This window comes from Leptopilina heterotoma, unplaced genomic scaffold, assembly GCF_015476425.1.
Source record: "Leptopilina heterotoma isolate Lh14 unplaced genomic scaffold, ASM1547642v1 Lhet_185, whole genome shotgun sequence".
Classification (NCBI taxonomy): domain Eukaryota; kingdom Metazoa; phylum Arthropoda; class Insecta; order Hymenoptera; family Figitidae; genus Leptopilina; species Leptopilina heterotoma.
The window spans coordinates 181,746-204,821 of NW_025110904.1; the positions used below are offsets into that span (position 1 = coordinate 181,746).

Genomic DNA, 23,076 nt, shown 5'->3' on the forward strand with positions numbered 1-23,076 from the left:
CTGAATATCCGGTTGATGTTAAGGTACACTCTCACCTCACTGCCTGCCTGCCTGCGCAGACAGGCGCCATAAGAGTGAGAGAGAAAAAACATTTAATTTGATTTTTCTGACTCTCTTACTCTTATGTGTTACCATGTCAACCTGCAGGCAGGCAGGCAGGCAGTAGGAGCTGTGCTAGCGCCTTTAGGGGATGATTGGAAATATTTAAAAAGTTAGGAAGCAATTTCGTAATTTTTAATGTTCCCATTCCTAATATATTAATTAGGAACTTTGAATTTGAATAATTTTCGCGCGACTACAGAGCAGACGGCAGAGCGCTCGCGCGCAAGAGCTAGAATACTCCAGGTCATGATAGAATACTCTCGACGGGATCAGCGTTATCCCAATATGAGGGACTTTATTACATTATCATATCGGTCATAAAAGTGAGTATACTTTTTCCATATTGTAGCAATAAAGTTTCATGAAAGACTTTGTTAATATTGCGAATTCCCAATAAAAAGAAATCATTTAAAAGTATAGATAGGGTAAATGCACTAGTAGTCGGACACTTAAGGATACAATCTTAAATTATGCTTTTTTTCTTGAAATAACAAATATCTACTGTGTTTATAAGCACATTATCAATTAAAGGAGTTCTTCAGGATTAAAAATCATATAAATTTGTTACAAATACTTGAGTATTTAATAAAATATAAACATTTTAATGAAAAATTACGAATGCTTTAGTAGTCGGACACTTTTTTCCCTTTTTTATATAGTCGGACATCTGTCAGATATTTTGGATTTATAAAGTAAAACAGATAATTTTTTAATTGCTAACTGCTGGAAAATGGAATTAAATCATATTAGAAGTTTTTAATATAATATTTAAATCCTGTAAGTTTTAATATTTATGATTAATTATCAACAAAACTTTGTGCTACTCATTGCGCTACTCGAAAATGGTTGTATCTATAGTCGCACACCATGATTTTTAAAACGTTAAATAAAATATTTCTTGTTTGATTATTTTCGAAAATAACACAATTTTCATAAAATATAAACTTTACACATTCTTCCAGTATATTTGTTAAAGTAATTATCACAATGCATTATTATTTATTTGCCAAAAAACACGAAAGTGTCCAACTATATCCGCACTTACCCTACATGAAATGAATTTAAGCAATAATTTGATAATTCATCATATCTTTTCAACCTTTTTATTATTTCTTTGATTACAAATTTAGTCAACAAGTCTTTTGACTATACAACGGAAAGAATTGCGTACGTGCCCCTTTATCTGTAGTGAGATGTTGGGTTGACCCACGACAATCAACTGTCTTTTTTTGACATAACTCACGATACAATTACACAGCCCCACAAAAAAAAAGTGTCGTGCGCGGCAGACTAGACTAGTCATTTCCTATGTATTTTGACGCGCTGAACACGAATCCGAAGTCCGTTTTGCTCCATCACGTCAGGATTTTTTTCTAACCTCAAAAAATCTGTCGGATTTTGAGAGGTAGGCTATTTTTTCTTAAATTAATGGATTTACTTCAAACTTGGTAACTAGGGGTTTTTTGGGTCGCTGATGACAAATTTGAAGTTAGATTTTCAAAATTCAAAATGGCGGCTCCTATATGGCGGACGAATTTTTTAAAAGTTAATGGATTTACTTCAAACTTGGTAACTAGGGGTTTTTTGGGTCGCTGATGACGAATTTGAAGTTAGATTTTCAAAATTCAAAATGGCGGATCCAATATGGCGGACGAATTTTTTAAAAATTGATAGATTTGCTTCAAACTTGGTATCTAGGGGTTTTTTGGGTCGCTGATTACGAATTTGAAGTTAGATTTTCAAAATTTAAAATGTTGGCTCCAATATGGGGGACGAATTTTTTAACTATTGATGGATTTACTTCGAAGTTGGTATCTAGGGGTTTTTTGGGTCATTGGTTACGAATCTATAGTCAGACTTTCACATTTTGAACCCCCTGCATGGAAAAAATGTCCGTGCACCGCTTGTCTCACTTCCAGTGCAGTTGATGCAGAGGTTGTCCGATAGAAGTGCGTTTGCTGTCTCTAAAAAGGGCCTAATATGATCCCTTTTCTAAGTGTAAGATTTGTACTGTAATTAAGGACCATTGGTGCACATATAGAGATAAACAGTGCACAGAAATTTTTTCCGTGTAGCTGCTCCGAAAGATTTTTTGGTAGAGTGTTGTGTAGCGGGAACTGTAATTTTTTGTTTTGTAATGAACTACTCTCAAGAACTGACAGTTGGGTCTCATTGCATCATAGAGATCAATTCGGCAAATGCACAAAACTTTTTTCATTGAGGTAATAATGTGACAATAAGATGTAAAAGTTAAATAATAAATTTTTAAGCAACGAGATAAAAAGGAACTTTAATATCCTCTATCCTTCACTATCTTATTCCTTAAAAATACATTGTTTACCTTGTACGCTTTGCACTTTTATTGTGTTTCAGCACAATACTAATCCTGCTGCTTCGATAAATGTAGTAGGCGATGACAACTGCCCCGAAAGGGGATGTGTAGAATGATTCGCTTCCTGTTTATCGAAGTAACGAAGCCAGCGTAGGCGCGCTGCCCTGCAGGGGGACGTTAGGGTGTGAGGATGATGCCGTAGTGTGTCCGACGACGAGTTGACTTTGTCCTCGTCAAAGTCAGAAAGCTCTCATACTTAGGCCTGGGGAGGTATGAGGGTTATCACCCCTAGGACGGCGGACTCACCTGCGATCGGGCCAGGATCCCTAACGTGTAGGTTTTCACATAAATCATGGCTTCTCAAAATCAAAACAATAATAAAACTCCAAAGGCTTCAAAACTTAATTTTGCAGTAACAACGTCGGAACACTTATGCGACAGCAATGCAGATGCATTTTGTTACATATGTGGACAATTCGATGTCCCCAAAAATCGTAAATCAATAAATAAAAATATCAAACAGATCTACAAAGATTATTTTGATCTTGAGATAACCAATCAGGATAAAAAATTTTGTTCCACACAAAATTTTCAGTTCCTGTTACACAATGTTAACTCGTTGGAATCATAAAAAAGAGGATAAACTAAAGTTTATAAAGCCAACTTTGTGGGAAAAACCATTAAATCAAAAAGATTGTTATTTTTGCAACACCAATGTGCAAGGATATAATAACAAAAATAAAAAGAACATATTGTATGCTAATGTCCCCACTGTAAAAAAACCAGAAATTTCATGCAATCCACCTTCTTCTCACAAAACCTTGGAAATTGACAGTTCAACTGAAGATGTTCTAGATTTTGAAAATAAAGACATGAGAACCGATGATGAGGACGACTATTACCTTCCGTATGATGAACAGGAGATAAAGATTCGACAAACGTTTAACCAAGAAGAACTTAGCAATCTCATTAGAGATTTAAAATTGCCGAAGGATTGTGCAGAACACCTAGCGTTAGTGTTGAAGAAGAAAAACTTGTTATCAAAAGGCACAACAGCTAGCTTTTATCGAGACAGAGAAAAAGAATTCCGACAATATTTTACAAAAGATGAAAATCCGTCGTTGGTATATTGCTCAGATGTTGTCCGACTCATGAATAAATTAAAAACAAATATATACAAAGATGAAAATTGGAGACTATTTATTGACTCTTCGAAAAGAAGTTTAAAAGTAGTACTACTACATAATACTAATATTTATGCTCCAATTCCAATAGCGCATTCAACGGAAATGAAAGAAAACTATGAATATATGAAACTAGTTTTGGATAAAATTAGATACCGAGAACACAACTGGCAAATTTGTAGAGATTTTAAGATTTTAAGCATACTACTTGGACAACAATTAGGTTTTACAAAAAAACACCATGTTTCCTGTGTTTGTGGGACAGTAGAGATCGAGCAAATCACTACATTAAAAAACAATGGCCAAAAAGAAATTCTTTCGAACCAGGTTCAAAAAATATAATAGAAAATCCCCTAATCGACCCTTCAAAGGTGATAATTCCATCCTTACACACGAAACTAGGAGGAATGAAACAATTTGTCAAAGCCAAAGGTATTTGTCAAATACCTGGAACAAAAGTTTCCAGAAAAATCTGATGCGAAACTAAAAGAAGGGGTTTTTGACGGACCACAAATTCGCAAATTGTTAAAAGATGAGCAATTTATCACCAAGATGAATAAAAAGGAGAAAGCCGCATGGCTTAGTTTCAAAGCAGTTGTCGAAAATTTTCTGGGTAATCACAAGAGTGAAAATTGGGAGGAAATAGTTAGTGATATGATTAAAAATTTTGGTAAGTTAGGATGCTTAATGAGCATAAAGATGCATTACTTAGACTCGCATCGGGATCGATTCCCTGAAAATTTTGGAGATTACAGTGAAGAACAAGGAGAACGATTCCATCAAGATCTTAAAGAATTTGAGCGTCGTTATCAAGGAAGATGGGATGTAAATATGATGTCCGACTACTGTTGGATGCTGAAAAGGGATATTGTACCTGGAGGCACCAATTTGAAACGAAAACCATTACACAGATCCTTTGAGGACAAAAGAGTGCGCTACCATAAAAGGACGTGAATACCTTACTTATGTATATAAGAATTTCCATTTCGAGTTTTGAAAATCTAACTTCAGATTCGTAATCAGCGACCCAAAAAACCCCTAGTTACCAAGTTTGAAGTAAATCCATTAACTTTTAAAAAATTCGTCCGCCATATTGGATCCGCCATTTTGAATTTTGAAAATCTAACTTCAAATTCGTCATCAGCGACCCAAAAAACCCCTAGTTACCAAGTTTGAAGTAAATCCATTAACTTTTAAAAAATTCGTCCGCCATATTGGAGCCGCCATTTTGAATTTTGAAAATCTAACTTCAAATTTGTCATCAGCGACCCAAAAAACCCCTAGTTACCAAGTTTGAAGTAAATCCATTAATTTAAGAAAAAATAGCCTACCTCTCAAAATCCGACAGATTTTTTGAGGTTAGAAAAAAATCCTGGCGTGATGGAGCAAAACGGACTTCAGATTCGTGTTCAGCGCGTCAAAATACATAGGAAATGACTAGTCTGGTCTGCCGCGCACGACACTTTTTTTTTGTGGGGCTGTGTTATTTGTCAAATAGTCTGTCTCTTGTTGCGTCACCTTGTACTTGTCCCACTTTAACTTAGCTACATTAATTTTCTCCATAAAAATCTACTGTTAAAAAACTGTCTGCAGGAGAAACTTTGTCTATATTATAATTTTCCTCGAGGCTTTGTAGTTATCTTTGTCTCTGTATTTGTCAGTCAGCAGCAGATCATTGTAATATTTGACTGCATTATGGTAGGGTGACCAGACGTCCTCCTTTTTTAGTAGCTGTCCTCTAAAAATAAAAAGTCCTCCTTTGTCCTCCAAAATGACGAAATGTCCTCCTTTTTTGAAATAGTTCTGTGTCTCATGTGTAATTCATATGTATTGAACTTTTTAATAACATCAATAATTAACGTTTTATAGTGAGTGGGGACCTTTTTTTTTGCTTATTAACCTATATTCTGGTGGCTGTCCTCCGAAACCATTTTCAAAATCTGGTCACCCTAATTATGGACATTTTTAAATAATATTCGTCGTTTGTTCTTCTGGGTGTGCCAACCAAAAGAAGCAGTTTTTGTTTTAATATGTTTGTCCACTGTGTTAATATCGAATTCGTTGGCCTGTGTTCTCTGAACACCACCCGAAACCCAAATTCAATCCTGGATCGAGACCTTTCATTTCATCACCTTGAATTCGCCAAGATGATGATGATTTGACGATTGTTGGTCAGTCGGATTAAAGTTAATCATTTCTTCCTGATTGATTAAATCAAAGATGATAGATACCCCAACACTATCGATCATAATAGTTCCTGAGAATTTCATGTCATTTTTATTTGTCACAAATTTAGAAATGTTTTACAGCATTTGATTGTTAGGTTCTCAATGGTAATTTTTTCGAACACTCTTCTCTTTAAATATTTAATAAATTGAGCTGAAACTTTGTAAGAATGTCTAAAATATAATAAAGAAGGACAGTGATGTGCAAAAGTTTTAATAATTTCAAAATAAATTATAATAAAACACTTTTAAATCGTTTAAGACGAGAAATTGATTAGAAGTGACTGTGGCAACTGATAACACATCCACACAAAAAAAAGTTCTGATCTGGGGGTCTCACTATGTAGACTTTATGTTTTTTGGGTCGCTGAATCCGAATCCGAGGTCCACTTAACCCCATCAGATCAGGATTTTGACATAACCTCAAAAACCCAATATGGCGGACACATTTTTGAAAAGTTCATTGGATTCGCTTGAAATTCGTTACTCGGGGGTTTTTGGGGTCGCTGATTACGAATCTGATGTCAGTTTTTTAAAATTCAAAATGGCGGATCCAATATGGCTGACACAGACATATTGGATCCGCCATTTTGAATTTTTGAAATCTGACTTCAAATTCGTAATCAGCGACACCAAAAACCCCAGAGTAACGAATTTTAAGCGAATCCGATGGATTTTTCAAAAACATGTCCTCCATAGTGGATCCGCAATTTTGAATTTTTGAAATCAGACTTCAAATTCGTAATCAGCGACCCCAAAAACCCCCGAGCAATGAATTTCAAGCGAATCCAATTTTTTCAAAAATGTGTCCGCCATATTGGGTTTTTGAGGTTATGTCAAAATCCTGATCTGATGGGGTTAAATGGACCTCGGATTCGGATTCAGCGACCCAAAAACCATAAAGTCTACATAGTGAGACCCCCAGATCAGAACTTTTTTTTTTTGTGTGGCTGTGTAATTTTAATTATTAACAGCATGTGATTGTTACAGAATTCAATGTTAATTTTTTCGACTACTTTTCTCTTAAAATATTAAATAAATTAAGCCAGTTTTTTGTGAATAACTTTAAAATATCATAAAGAAGGGCAGTGATGTGAAAAAGTTTTAATATTTTTAAAATTATTTATTAAAATATAACTTTAAAATTATCAGTTCTCAAAATCACTTTTAATCAATTTCTCGTCTTTTCCGATTTCAAAGTATTTTTTTATAATTTATTTTAGAATTATTAAAACTTTTGCACATCACTGCTCTTCTTTATTATATTTTAGAGTTATTCACAAAAAACTAGCTTAATTTATTTAATATTTTAAGAGAAAAGTGGTCGAAAAAATTAACATTGATTTCTGTAACAGTCACATGCTGTTAAATATAGGGTGAAGGAACCAGTTGTCGAGTCGACACCAGTTTTCGAGTCCTTGTGACTATTTATGCTTATAAATAGTTAATTATATTAAATACGTAAAATAAAATAATGTAACAATATTCCCAATTAATATAGTTATTCATAAAAAAATGTTTTATATTGTAATGTTAAAATGTTTTTTTAAAAATAATTTTATGTGCATTACTCACGAAATCAGAGGAATGACACCATTTGCTATTTTCATTCGTAATGTGACTTGTGTTATTTAACTTCTAGAAACAGTATTTTTTTAATATTTAAAAAACTTCTTTAATACCATCAAATTCAGAAGAAAACAAAGAGTATATAACTGTTAATAATTACTTTGTATGACTATTTATTAGTTTAAATAAAATTAATACTCGGTAATTGGTACTGAATTATGATTGCTCTCCAATTGTCGATTTATTGACTCGAGAAATGGGTTTGGCATATTTTATTATTTGACACCATTTTTCGATTGTCAATTAAAAACGTAAGTATAAATATTATCTGTCATTTTCGTAGGTTAATATATGATTAGGTTTATGTAAACATCATCTAATAACGTAAGAAATTTTCTTTAAATTAAATTTTTGATAGAAATCATTTTCAATTTAAAATTTATTTTTTTGGAAACATTTGTTATAAAATATTATATAATTAATTTCTATTATATGACAAAACAAAAACGACAACTGGGTCAAAAAATCGAGCAATTAGTATCTGAGCCTCGACAAACGGTACTTTACAAACAATTTCTTTTATATTAATTGTTTAATATATAATTTTTTTTTTAAACGAAATTTTATCAAGTATATAATCCGTGCAGAAAATGCCCCACTTTGCCCTATTTAAAACAGGGTTCTGGTCAGGGCCTCGACAGTTTTCCCTATTAAATTTTTTTTTTTAATAAAGTTTTTAGAATTCCTTTTTGTTGTAGAAGTTATTAACAATAAAAGGCAATCATTATTTTAGTTAATTTTTAAAGATGTTTAACTTTTTTGGATTGTTCTAATATAGTAAAAGATGTTATTTGTTTTTTAAAAAATCAATCCACATTTATTCAAACGATTATTTATGTCAAATGTGAAGCTTTTCGTTCATCGACGATGGACCTCTTCAGACAATATATGGAAACAATGTGGATATGTTTCATCACATATATAATTCTAACAAAATTTTACAAAACAATCATCATATAAAAAACAAATAACATCTTTTATTATTTTAGTTATTTAATATTTTTTTTGGGGGGGTTTGACTAGAATTCCTAGCCAGAACCCCAGGTAGGGTGTTCATTATATTTTAGATAGGGTACTGATCAGGGACTCGACAGTTTTCCTTGTTTAAATAAAGTGTAAAAAAATTAAATCTCTAAAATTACTTTTAATAAAAAATAATGAACAATTGAAGAATACAATTAAAGGGAGTAATTATACTATCGTTTTAATAATTTTTTTATTTTGTGGGTTTGACCAGAATTTCTGGCCAAAACCCCAAGTGAGATGTTCACTAGATATTAAATAGGGCTCTGATCAGGGCCTCGACAGTTTTTCTCGTTTGAATAAAGTGTAAATGAATTAAGTTTTTTAAATTAGTTTCCATAATAAAATTATAAACAATTGAAGAAATTAATTAAACGGAGTAATTAACCTCGTTTTAAAAGCATGTAAATAAATTTAATTTTTTTAAATTAACTTTTTTAAAACAGTTATTTAAGTTAAAAAAGCGTGTTCTTTTAAAACACTTTATAAAATAATTATGGTAATATATTGAAAAAACGAAAATACATATAATTTTTTTTTCTTTAAGTACAATATTATAATAAAGTTTATTTATCAATAATAACAACTAAATTATAAATAAAGAATAATAATAGTTATTAATTAAATAATTATTATACATTTATTTAAAAATAAAAATTATGAATTTAAAAATAATAATTAATAAACAGTTATTAATAAATTATACTTAATGAATTTTAATAATTATTAATTTATAGGATAAATTTATCATTTGGTTTGTATATATATATATTATATTATTTTAATAATAATAATTATTTTATATTATATTAGCTTAAAGTGAGAAAATGATTCGGAGAGATTGTTAAATTTAACACCTTCAATATTTAATAACTATTTTTTAAACATAATTAATAAATTTGAATAAAATATTTGTTAAATAAATATTAATTATTACTTATATACATTTGAAAACAAAAATTATAACCTTTATTAATATTATAAAATTAAGGAGTCAGAAAGGAGCGACAACCTCCAAAAGAAAAATGAATTAATCATAAAACCAAAAATTATATTTTTCAAAAATTTTTAAGTTTTTCTATTCTTGAAATTATATTATTTTTATAATTTTCACTTTTAAATTTGTCAAAATGACTATAATACCTCATTATGTTATGTATAAATATGTTGTATATATAATAAATATGTTCATTATGTTTCTAATATAATAATATTTTTAATTACAGTAATTTTATTGTAATTTCTTTTGAATAAAATTAACCTCACAAAATAGGGCAATTTTAAGAAAAACTGACGAGGCCCTGACCAGTTTTTCCCTAAGTAGGGCATTGGTCTGGAACAGCGTCACACACTAGTCGGGCACTGGTCAGTTTCTCTACCCAGAGCCACACCAGAGATCAGGAAAACTGTCTAGTACCCTATCAGGCCCACATTTTAATTTCTGCACGGGAAACTTAGATACTCCTTTTACTTGAATCATATTTTTTAATTTACATGGATGGCCTTGATTGTGATTAAAAAATGTGTAAATGTTGAACCTCACTATTTCCTCGACAAATGGTTACATCACCCTATTATCCACATTTATGTTTTTAAAACTGTCATTGTCACAGTTGTTGAAGAAGAGGAGTTGTTCTAAAGCGTCCTTTACTAATTTTTTAGTATTTTTGTCTCTGTCCTCGTCATCGTCAATGTAATTTTTGTCCTCGTAATGTTAGATTAGTAGATTAGCAAATGAGATGTTAACAAATTAAAGTACTCTACCACAAGAAAGAATTGACGTAACAATTTTAAATATAAATTGTTGAAGTCACAATTATTTGTAGAATTATTTAAAACAAAGTTTCGCGATTTGCATTTTCAAAGTAAAACAAAGAATCTCTTTAAGAGGAGTTCCTTTTACTTAAGAAGCAAGTTTATTTATGAACTCGATATAAACATGTTCTTAAGAGTTCACTCCTTTATCTTAATATAATTCTTCGCTGAAAACAACTATTTACTTTGAAAATACTATTTATTTATTTATTTTATCTTAAAAATTTTCAAATATAATACAAAACGTAGACTACATCTCTAATTTTCCTTATTAATTTAGTACACAAGTTTTTTTCATAATAATTATTAATAAAAGTGTGTTTAATAACCTTAATTTTTCTGTATTATCTATTATTAGGGAAATGTAAGGTATCGTGGCGTGTAAGGTATGGTGGCGGACTTGTCAAATCTGGCATGTAACGTCACATCTGAAGCGCCTAATTACTATGGTCGATGTCTTTTATCGTGATGACATTTTATATGCAGTAGTATTAATTATCAAACGCGTGCTTTGTACTTTAAGTGATTTTGAATAAAAAAGTTGTGAATAAAAGAAAAAAAGTTTTATTGGATATGTATGTTAACAGTGCCAGAGTGAAGATTTTTTGAAAATTGAGTCTGGTAAATGTATGGGACGTATTGCTTAGACCTTGGACAACAGTTTTTTGTATTTTACATTTTTCTCAATTCGCGCTGTATGAAAGTGACACCATCATATTTTCATCAATAGCTTGTAAGGTATGATGGCGCAATTTTTGTAACGTACAGTGGCGGATCATTTTTTGCACGAGTTTCAATTGTCTTTGCATTTTTTGTGTAAGGGGGAGTGGGGCAAAGGCGCTATGCGGGGCAAAGACGTTTTTTAAAATATCTCCTTTATTTTCTGTATATTCCAATTGGTATTAACAATTAAGTTGCAATGCAATCAGACCAATTGATTAAAAAAGGAAAACCTAAAAGTATCAAATATTTTAAGAAATTGAACAAAAAAATTGTTTTGCAAAAATAAAATGATAATTTTACTGAACAAACTTTTATTTTTTAAAACATAAGTTTAAGTTTTTAATTTTTAAAAACGTAACATGTAAATAAATTAAATATTTTTCTACACAACTGGCGTGGTGTTTTAGTTTAATTTTGTATCTAAATATTTTAAATTTAAAGTAAAAAAAAAGTTTGTTATGTGGGGCAAAGGCAATATTGAACATAATTTGGTTAAAAACAATTGAATATTCGAATTTTCTATGTATTAATTCACAATATAAGGTAAAAATCACTAAAAGTTTTTATTTTTTATATAAATAGTTTAATTAATGTAGGAAATTATTTGCTGATTAAGAATTTTAATTAAGGAAGATTTCGACTATATCAGCAATTAGTGACATCTATTAGACGTCAATTGAACTCTTTGGTTTAGAGTCAGGTGTTATTCTTAAAATAATTATTCCGATATGGTTGTCGGTAAATAATTATATTTTTGAATTTAATTTTTGATCTGAAAAAATAAGCTGCGTGAACGACTGGTGCATTGGTAGGCGTTAGTCCCGCGAAAGGCAGCTATTAACTGGGGTTCGAGTCCTCACAGATGCACAGTGCAGTCGTTCACGCAGCTTATTTTTTCAGATCAAAAATTAAATTCAAAAATATAATTATTTACCGACAACCATATCGGAATAATTATCTGAAGAATAACACCTGACTCTAAACCAAAGAGTTCAATTGACGTCTAATAGATGTCACTAATTGCTGATATAGTCGAAATCTTCCTTAATTAAAATAGTTTAATTCTTTTAATAATATGTTGTTAACCTTATGTTTCGTAAATATTATACTAATAAATATCACTTGTTAATTTTTTTAAGGCTTATAAATGCTTTCTTTTAGAAATAATAAGCGAAAACGTCGCTGCCCCAGCGTGTGGGGCAAAGGCATTTTTTGCATTGTTTTTAAATTTCATTAAATAATTTATTTATAATTATAATATACTAAATAACAACTATTAAAATTTCTTGTTCATTAGTTTTAGAATAATGAAATACAAAGACCGCATAAATTAATTGCTTAATTTAAAAAATATACATCGATAAATGTAAACCTAGCGCCTTTGCCCCACTCTCCCCTACTAATGCCTCATGTGCTCCAACGCAACAATTCTCGAATATGTGACACTTGCGGTCTTCTCTAAGGGTGCAGTCCCATGCTGAGCAGAAAACAGAATGCAAAGCAGAATTTCGTGAGTGCAACAGAGATAGTCAGATATCACTATCTGTTTTAGAATGTTAAGAAGGAGAATTGAATTTTATCTGACTTGTTAATTTCGTTGAACTTAAAGAATTTTATTTGAAGAACTTGTATTTTGTGGATTTTACAAAAAAAGCGGTATTAACTTGTGCGTTGTGAAAATGTATCTTATATATATATATATATATCTATAGCCCATAAGCTGGCCTTCTTCATGCTTCTCGCACGCATACTGCGCAAGTCAAAAATACATTTACATGAAGCTGCAGTTTGAATGGCGGCAATTACAATTCAAAATTAACTTAAAATAAATTTACATTTTCCTTTTAGCCTAATATCTTAACATACCGGCCACCTTGCGAACTTGTATCAAGATCGCAAAGAAAACACATTCATTCATAATAAAAATAAAGGTACATGATCTATAAGAGTAGAAATTAAATCGGTTTACAGTTAACTTAAACTATTAAACAGTCTCGGACAAATTGGAATCTTTCGAAGTCGGTAAAAGTACTAATTGTGAAATCGGTCGAACATATTCCGATTTACTAGTTTTAACGTGTACTACACGTACAACACCATCTCGTCCAAATATACATTTGATCACACGTGCTAAATCCCACTTCGCAGGTGAAGAATTCGCATTTTTTAATAAAACTATGTCGCCAATTCTTAGATTAGGTTTTTTCGAGAACCACTTGACTCGTTGTTGCAAGGTCTGTAAATAAACTCTACTCCATGACCTCCAAAATGTCTCTAAAATACGTTGATAAAATTGCCAACGAGTCAAGTAATTAGTGTTTACATTCAAAAGCGACGGAGAAGGTACAATTTTCAAGGCCGAACCTATTAAAAAATGACCCGGTGTAAGAACATCGAGACTTTCCGGATCGTCATTAATCGCGACTAACGGTCGAGAATTTAAGCAACTCTCAATTTGGCAAAGTAACGTAGTCAGTTCTTCAGCAGTTGGCGTCGAATTTAACAATAGTTTTCGCAAATGAGTTTTAACACTCTTGACACCAGCCTCCCATAGGCCACCAAAATTCGGAGCTATAGGTGGCATGAAGTGCCAAGTTGTTCCATCTGACGCAAAACAATTTACCAGATCTGAATCCTTCTTAAGAGATTGAAAGGTCTTCGAAAGCTCACGATCGGCACCACGAAAATTTGTGCCATTATCGCTATAAATGTCACTTGGAATTCCGCGTCGAGATGTGAAGCGCCTGAAAGCTGCCAAAAACGTAGGTGTCGAATAATCATGAACTAATTCTAGATGTATCGCTTTAATTGAAAGACACACAAAAATAGCGAGCCAAGTTTTATGGGATTTCGATCCACGACCAGAATTGTTTCTTACCATAAATGGCCCGGCATAATCAATACCCGTATGAGAAAATGGTCTTGAAGGAGAGACTCGTGGAGGTGGAAGTTCACCCATGATGTTATTTTCATTTTGAGCTTTATCACTTACGCAAACAACACAGCGATTTATTATATACCTTGTCATGCTTCTACCTCCAATTATCCAATACTGCATTCGAGACATGGAAAGGGTCAATTGAAGGCCAGCATGTAGCAAATTTTTGTGAAGTTGCTCTAATATAAGTTGAGACAAGACATGTTTAGGTAATATCGCGGGGGGAGTTTTGTAAATTTGAAGATTTGATTGACAAAGCCGGCCACCTAACCGAATAATTCCGTCCTTATCTAAAAACGGATTCAAATTTTTCAAATTTGAATTTCATGGAAGAGTTTCATTTGATTTCAATGAGGCGATTTCTCGAAAAAAAACGTGATTTTGAATATAACGAATCCAAAATATAACGGAATCGTGAATTTCACTTGCAGATAATCCTTTTTCGAATTTTAATTTTGATTTGAACGATTTTACTGCTCTCAAGATATATGCAGTAATTCGCAACAATTTTGCCCATGAGGATAGTTTTAACAATAATGTCATTTGCCAATCCTCATTGGTTGTTGCCACTGCGTGCGAAGAAATGCGTTTTTCATGCGTGGTATCTTGAATGTTAAAATTACGTCGGGGCCAAGATTCGGGTGTTTCGGAAAGCCAGGGTGGACCATTCCACCATAATGAAAAAGAATCAAAATTTTCTGCAGAAATACCACGAGATGCGCTGTCCGCGGGATTGTCCTTAGATGGGACATGATTCTATACGGCTGTAGGTAAGTCTGTTTGAATCGAAGACACCCTATTAGCGACGAATAATGTCCACGTGGATGGTTGTTTTTGTAACCAGCTGAGGACAATGGTAGAGTCTGTCCAACAAAAAATCGGTACATCGATAAATTTAAGAGATTTGATAACGAATTTGATAAGAGTTGATAAAAGAGTAGCGGCTAATAATTCTAGCCGAGGAATACTTACGGTTTTGAGCGGAGCAACTCTTGTTTTTGCGATTAACAATTTTACTGAAATATTTTTTGAAGAGTCGATGACACGACAATACACTGCAGCACCATAAGCGATACTCGAGGCATCCGAGAATCCGTGTATCTGAATTGATGTCAAATTGTTATTTGTAGTAAGCCACCTGGGAATCGAAACCTGAGACAAACAGGGCAATTTTTCACAAAATTCACGCCATTCGTGAGCCAAATCAGAGGGCAATTCATCATCCCAATCGAGTTTTCGTAACCACAATTTTTGTAAAAGAATTTTGACCGTAATTGTAACGGGAGAAATCCATCCCATTGGATCAAAAAGACTTGCAACAGCTGATAATAAAGTACGTTTTGATGGATTCTCGGATGACAATTTTGAAAAGCGATAAATAAAAGCGTCGGTAGAAGGTTCCCAAAAAATTCCTAGGACTTTAAACCCTAAAGATTCACCGAGAGGAATCTCTACTGCTATTCCGTGTTCCATTTCAGATAAATCTTGAAGCAAATCCGAATCATTGCTGCACCATTTACGCAAAGGAAATCCTCCAAGTTTGGTCAATTCGATAAGATTGTCTCTTAGTTTTATTGTCGAAGGTTTATCCGATCCTCCTACAAAAGTGTCATCTACATATGTGTCGTTATAAAGAACACAAGCAGCTATGGGAAATCTTTTTTGTTCGTCAAGAGCTAATTGGCGCATAACACGATTTGCCAGGTACGGAGAACTTCTCATGCCATACGTGACAGTATTTAATTCGTAGACTTGGAGCGGAAGATCAGGAGAATCGCGCCAGAGAATGCATTGATATTTCCGATCCTCTGGAGACACTAAAATTTGCCGAAACATATTTGCTATGTCGGCACAGAAAACGAATTGATGTTGACGCCACCTTAAAAGAATAGACAAAATATCATTTAGCAATTTGGGACCAATGTGTAAACAATCATTAAGCGAAATTCCATTAGCGGTTGGGCTTGATGCATTAAGAACAACCCTTAATTTGGTTGTTTGACTGAGTTCTCGCATTACACAATGATGAGGAATAAAAACCTTTTGCGAGTTGGAATCACTTAAAGACCCAAGCAAATCATATGTCCCATTTTTTCATAAATATGCAAAAAATCCGCATATTCAAAAGCGACATTGCTGTTGCGAGCGAATCTCTTTTCTAACTTGTTGAGAGAAGCAGTAGCAATTTTAAGAGAGTCACCTAACACCGTTGGAGGTTGATTAAAAGGAAGTTTGACTTGGAACCTACCGCTTGGCAATCTTTCAGTTGTTTCAGAAAAATAAGTCTCACATTCACGTTCAGCCTTAGTCAAAATGGGATTAGATGGAATTTCCTCCAATTCCCAGAATCTGCGCAGATTGTTATCAATTTCATTGATACAGAGGTGAACATTGACATGATGCGATTGAGTAAGGGTCACTTGAACTGGTACAGAAAGGGATCCAGCCGAAAACTGTTGATTGAGCAACAAGGTTTTCAGATTTTAAAGAAATTACATTGGTGCACAATGTCTTGCCATATAAATCAGCACCGATGAGAAGATCGATTGGTTCAGTAGACCATGGACATGGATCTGCAAATTCTAAATCACGTAAGTTTGGCGGAATATTTGCGAGAGCGAATTCTGTCGGAATGTAACTGGTGATTTTGGGCAAAACGAACGCTCTGGTTGTGAATAATTCAGATCCCGATTTGACAGGTTTCACTACAAGAGGGACTGAAAATAAGACTTTTTTCGAGAAATTTCCGCCCAATCCGGAAACAGAAACATTTGATGATTTTCGAGGAAGTCGCAACAATTGAACAACAGATTCAGACACGAAAGAAGCCTCGGAGCCTTGATCGAGCAAGGCACGAACTTGCACTCGGCGCCCATCAGCCGCTTCAACAATTACTCGAGCTGTCGCTAAAAGAACAGCTGTTCGTTTTTCTGTAGCATTAAGGTGATTAGAAAGTTTGAAAGATTCAGTTTCTGATTTGTTTTGTGAACTTGAAGCATCTTGTGTGTAGTCACTTTCTTTTAATTTCAATTCTTTCAAAGAAGCGGTATTTACATTTTGATCACGATGTAAAAGCGAATGATGTTGTTTCTTACACACAGAACAAACATTTTTACTCTCACACACATTGCGATGATGTTTTCCTAAGCAATTAAAACATCTTTGATTTGAGCGAATATACTCAGAGCGTTCATCAACTGATTTAGATTTAAATTGCGGACAAAGATATAAATTGTGATCTTTTTTACATAAAATACACGGAAATTTTGAAGAACTTTGATGCGCATGAATTTTTGATCGAGAGATAGATGATGACTGAAACGAATTATTTACATTTTTTACTTCAATACGCTTTTTTGTTGCTGCAGATGCTTCAAGTGCACGAATGCGTGAATCTAAAAATTTATTAAATTGATCGAGAGAGGGAGGATCTGTTGTATCACTGACGAGCAATTCCCACTGATCACGAGACAATTTGTCGAGTTTGTTTATTAGAATAAAAATAAAAAGATCGTTCCCCTCATCAATAGGGCGTTGTAAATTTTTCAAAGCGGTAGTAACAGTTATAATCAAATTGCGTAAACTTTTTAAGTTGTTTAAAAAATCAACAGTTATATCCGGAAAATCAGTAATCCTTTTTAAATAATCAAAAATTAAAGCTTTACTGTTATTATACCGTGATTCTAGATTTTGCCAAATTAATTTAAAGTCATCAGCATTACCGGGCTGATTTTGAGCGATAATTAATGCTTCGTCTTTTAAACTGAGTTTAAGATAATGTAATCTTTCTGCGTCGGAAATACAATTATTATTGATAATTAGCGAAGTAAATAAGTCTCGAAATGAAAGCCACTCACTATACGATCCAGAAAATGTGGGGATGTTGATGCGAGGCAGATGAACTGATGACGTCGATGACCTTGCATTTGTAGCCGTCGAATGATCTCCAGATGGAGACCTGTCACTTGCTCTCTGAATAATCGGTTGATCTGGTAGTTTGGATAGGATGAAGTCCACGGCATCCTCGTAAGTCTCCTCGATTTCGAAAAATTTGTCAGGATCATACATGTCAATAGTTTCGTCGATTTCAGTGGCCGATTGTGTGGTTGCAGTTAGCTGCACGTGATTTACTCGACATTTCTCCCAAAAATCTTGTAAATTGGATAAACGTCCAAGCAATAACTGGCGGGGTGGATTGATTGCAGATTGAACTCGATTAGCGATTTTTTGAATAGAACTAAAAAGAAGTTCTTGGTCTTGTTTTATGACCTCATATTTACGGTCCGACATTTTTGTAGAAAAACTTTGTAGCGATGATGAAACTTTAGAAAATTAGTAAATCTTGTAAAAGTTTGTAAAAGACACTTGTTTTTTGTTTTTGTTTATCACGAGACTTGTGAAAAAACGTTAAGAAATTGCAGGTTAGAATAAACACATGAAGCACTCATAACCTGAACAATGCGAGAAACATGGCGTCACTTCAGGACGCGAGAATGTGTTCAACGAAAAATCACTTTTCACTTCCTTCTCCCATCCGGCTCGAAGGACCATGTTTTAGAATGTTAAGAAGGAGAATTGAATTTTATCTGACTTGTTAATTTCGTTGAACTTAAAGAATTTTATTTGAAGAACTTGTATTTTGTGGATTTTACAAAAAAAGCGGTATTAACTTGTGCGTTGTGAAAATGTATCTTATATATATATATATATCTATAGCCCATAAGCTGGCCTTCTTCATGCTTCTCGCACGCATACTGCGCAAGTCAAAAATACATTTACATGAAGCTGCAGTTTGAATGGCGGCAATTACAATTCAAAATTAACTTAAAATAAATTTACATTTTCCTTTTAGCCTAATATCTTAACACTATCCTTTCCACTCTCACGAAATTCTGCTTTGCATTGTGTTTTCTGCTCAACATGGGACCGTACCCTTATTCTAGTTGCGTTAAAACAGCCACCAGCTACTTCACATGTCCAAGTTGTAACCATAACTGAAGTGAAACTTTTTTTTCTATAATGTAAAATCATCAGTTTTTTCTCTTTTTGTTATTTTTCATCATTTCTAGTAGTTTTAATAAATAATTTTAACATCTACATAATATTTTAGTTAAATACACCAAATGCGCCACCATACCTTACAACTTTCAAAAATAAAAAAATCAGTTTTTTGCGCCAAGAGCTGTAAAATTTCACTGAATTTAAATTTTCACAGCCGCTTCTGACAGAAATATGCTTAATAGATGTCAGCAACTGCCTGCTTTTGAAATTTTGAAAAATATTGTTTTTTGACAGAGAGAGAGAGAGAGAGAGAGAGAGAGAGAGAGAGAGAGAGAGAGAGAGAGAGAGAGAGAGAGAGAGAGAGAGACGCAAAAAAGAAAGTGTCCTCCACCATACCTTAAACTCCCCTATGTAATTAAAGATGATGGTAATTGTTAACCTACAACAGAACATGTGAGAACTTGCTTTTTAATACAGTAGCATACAGAAATCTCCCACTTGAATTTCAAAAGCACTTTCTCTAAAGTAGTACAGCAAGTACTTCTGGGGTTCCAAGGCGAGTTAAGGGTGAAAATGTTCAGTGAGAACATTTTCTTTTTCTAACTAGTATGTTACTCTATATTCACTGAAAGTCAAACAAAAAGAAAGAACTAAATTTTCCCCAAATTGAAAAGGAAATAAACTATTTTAGAAAATTTTTTTTACGTAGACAGCAATTTTTTACAATTTTCTAATAACTAACCACGAAATTCAGAACGGCACTTAATTATCACAGATCTGTGACTTTGATATTCGTACTTTCAAACTCACAAGTTCCGTAATATCTCTCTTTTCTCTAAAGTTTAAAATTGTCCAAGTTACAATTGTTTCCACCTTTTTAATTACGATTTCTCAAAAGATGAATATAATTCATGTCAGTTCTTTTTACTCGATTTTCAAGAAAAAAAACTTATAGATTTATTTTTGAAGAATTACTACATAAATGATTAGAAAAAGGAATGAAGTTGAAATTTAAATTTATCCAAGCATAATAAGACATTCGGATGGAAAAAAGTTTCATGAAAAGATAATAAAAATTTTTCTCATGACATTTGCTTAGTATGTATTTTTATCCGACAGTTGAGGAAATAGGGGAAAAAAATTCTGCATTATAAGAATGTAGGTTAGAGCGTCTCTTACAGTTTCGTAAATGCACCGTAAATTGTTGAAAACGCAAGTTAGAGCTCTAGAACGAGAAGTTTACATACGTGTATCATTCTCTCCAGTCTGAACATCACTTGAAGATAGAATTAGTAAACATGACAGAATGTAGCTACAATCTCTTGTCTCCATGATATCTCTGGGTTTAAATTAACTCACTTAGGATTAGTTAAGTCTGACACTTCTGCAATAATACTCACAGTATTTATAATTATTCTTTTTATTAATAACAATAATTTGTTATCATAATAAATTGGCAGTTATATTTGTGACATCAAAATCAGTTGTTGTTTGTTATAAACAATTATATTGTTAGGACCCACGTGAAGTTCGAGTTGCGCCCCCGACCCGACCGAGGTAAGGTCAATTCCAGTCCTTGTGCGCAGCTAGCCCGAGTCGAAATTTAAGTCCTACTTTCACCCTGAATTTTCAGGGTCTATTGAGTGTTAGGAGTAGTAAAGTAGGGTCTAATTCTAATACGATTAGACCCTACTTTGACTCCCAAAATAGGCGGAAATTTGCCAATCTTCCATTTGGAGAAGCAAAGGAGGGTCTACTTCTAAGAAACCTATACCGTACTTTTAAACCTCGTAGACCCTACTTTCATACTCCTAGACCCTACATTCTAAAAGAAAATTTTGAATTATTTTTTAATGCATTACTTGAAACACTGCAAATGCAAAAAGTACTCCAAATTCATAAATAATGATGTGTTTTATAGCGTCTATATACACTTCGTGTATATAGACGCTATAAAACACATAAAATTCCACTTTTACTCATCCCTAGTGCTTCAATTGAATCTGAGCAAATCTTCAAATTTTTCTTTTTCTAATTGTAGGGTCTAGGAGTATGAAAGTAGGGTCTACGAGGTTTAAAAGTACGGTATAGGTTTCTTAGAAGTAGACCCTCCTTTGCTTCTCCAAATGGAAGATTGGCAAATTTCAGCCTATTTTGGGAGTCAAAGGAGGGTCTAGTTTTTAAAAATTGTATTGAAATCAGACCCTACTTTACGACTGCTAAACCTGAATAAGCCCTACATTTTCAGAGGCTAAGTAGGGTCTAAATTTCGACTCGGGAGTACTATAACTATACTTTAATTTTGATTGTTGTTTCGTTTAGGTTACAAATAATTAAGATAAATGAATTTTTTTTTGTAAAAGTGATTCAATTAATCAAAAAAAGGTATAAATTTAATGTTTATGCATCTTCTTATATCACTCACTGCAAAAATAGGTGTCTTTTTTGATATCTTAAAATAAGATGTTTTCTAAAGCATCTTACTGATATCTAAGATGCTTTATACGTTTTAGCAGTGATAAAGATATTTTTTTCCATCTTAGAAAAGTAAGCTACTTCGGCAAGTTTTTTAAAGTATCTTAAATTAAAATGTTTCTTTTGCAATAAGATGTTTAGCGATAAGTTTCTTAAGAATCGTAAGATGCGCCAAAAGTGTAAGTTACTAAAAACTAAGATGCATAAATTGTTTTCCATATGAGCCCATAGTTAACCTCAAAACTTTTCCCCCCAAAAATATACTGAAAATGTGTACGAAGATACATTTAACATCTTAAATTAAGATATTTCAAGTAACTAAAAAGTGTCTACCAAAACATCTTAAATTAAGATACTTCTTTTTGCAGTGGCTTTTACAGACAACGCCTGGCCTGGAGCGTAACTGAATTTCAAACCCAGAGCGTAACTGCAATTCAAAACCAAAACCCAGTGTGTGAAGGCCACAGAACCGTTCTCTATACTCTTCCTGTTGTGTAGCAGATTATAACAACTATTTTTGATAAATATTACCTCACTAAATCTATTTTCAAACAAATTTTTGTTACAAAATGAGACATTATTTTTGTCTAAAAAGAATTTAATTTAGTATTGTTTATTATTATCCAATTTCAAAAATCAGTTTGCTAATATAGGAAGAATTTTTTATTCTGCTATGGGAAATTTATTGCAAATTTAAAAATAATAACTGAAATAAAAAGTCTGTTTAAAAAAGAGAGTTTAGAGCTAAAAACCTTTTTAAGCTTTACGGTTTTTATTTATTTTTTGCAGAGAAATTTTTGCAGATATACATACTTCATTGTGAGTATTACAAGTATAATTTAAACTTTTTACAACGCTAATGAAAGCAATTTAAATGTGAAAAGTTTGTAATCACTCACACACGCTAAAACTTTCTTTCCTATGAATGACATTTTTCTGAAATAACTTTTACATTATTACTATTATTCCATGTGCTTAATAATTATTTTACAGTACCATTACTTTATGTTGATTACATTAATTATTTATGGTTGCATAAATTTCTGGATATTTTATACTTTCGTTAAAAGTATAGCTATAGATTTGATGCCATAAAATATCAAATTATGAAATCAATACATTTGATATCCTAAAATATCAAATTATGTTAATCAACCCTTTTTAATGTTATCCATCACCATTATTTGTTTATTTTAGAATTTTGGTTTAATTGCAATATGTGAAAATTATAAAGCAAAATTTTGAAAGTGTACAACATATGTTATTATGATAGTTTACCTTGTAGACGGAGAGGTTCTCGACGACACAAACTAGAACAGCTTCTCTTCCCACAGGAACCGTCACGTTTGATATTGGCTCGCTGAAGGCAGGTCCCTCTGAAACATCGTGTCACATGCCTTTTAATACTATGTCAGTGTAAGAGAATAACAAAGGTGAGCATAAAAGGTACTAACTGCGCTGACCACAAAACAGAATATGTTACAAGCATGGTATTTCATGCATATAAATCGTTACATAAAGAATTCATAATTTTTAATATTAAAAAATAGTTTTAAAAACATAATTTCATAGACGAAAAAATTTTCCACAGAGAAAGAGAATACTGAAATTTCTATGCCTATAAACCAG

At 32.6% G+C, this 23,076-nt stretch overlaps 3 protein-coding genes across 3 annotated transcripts in view; all 3 read right to left on the reverse strand.

Annotated features, from left to right (window-relative positions):
- LOC122500435 (lachesin-like) overlaps positions 1-22,827 on the reverse strand; it is an 84,374-nt gene extending 61,547 nt beyond the window's left edge. The window contains exon 1 of the mRNA XM_043609360.1: positions 22,726-22,827. The gene's annotated coding sequence lies outside the window, so the exon portion shown is untranslated. The remainder of the gene's footprint in view (positions 1-22,725) is intronic.
- LOC122500431 lies at positions 13,018-13,992 on the reverse strand. Its single transcript, XM_043609352.1, has one exon. It carries the CDS (start codon positions 13,990-13,992, stop codon positions 13,018-13,020), a length of 975 nt encoding a protein of 324 aa, XP_043465287.1.
- Positions 14,728-18,261, reverse strand: LOC122500432. The gene is made up of 4 exons (XM_043609353.1): positions 17,322-18,261; positions 16,468-17,114; positions 16,135-16,424; positions 14,728-16,030 (listed from the first exon to the last, which is right to left on the reverse strand). The coding sequence occupies exons 1-4, from the start codon at positions 18,259-18,261 to the stop codon at positions 14,728-14,730; spliced, it is 3,180 nt and encodes a 1,059-aa protein (XP_043465288.1).
- Positions 22,828-23,076: the final 249 nt, after the last annotated feature.

Bases quoted from the DNA above. Each gene is read 5' to 3' on its own strand.
- LOC122500431 (XM_043609352.1), bottom strand. From the start codon at position 13,992: ATGGGTGAACTTCCACCTCCACGAGTCTCTCCTTCAAGACCATTTTCT.
- LOC122500432 (XM_043609353.1), bottom strand. From the start codon at position 18,261: ATGTCGGACCGTAAATATGAGGTCATAAAACAAGACCAAGAACTTCTT. The intron at 17,115-17,321 runs GTATTGAAGTAA...TTAATTGCTTAG, and splicing joins ATCTGCAGCAACAAAAAAGC to GAAAACATCATCGCAATGTG. The intron at 16,425-16,467 runs GTAATTTCTTTA...CTCAATCAACAG, and splicing joins GCAAGACATTGTGCACCAAT to TTTTCGGCTGGATCCCTTTC.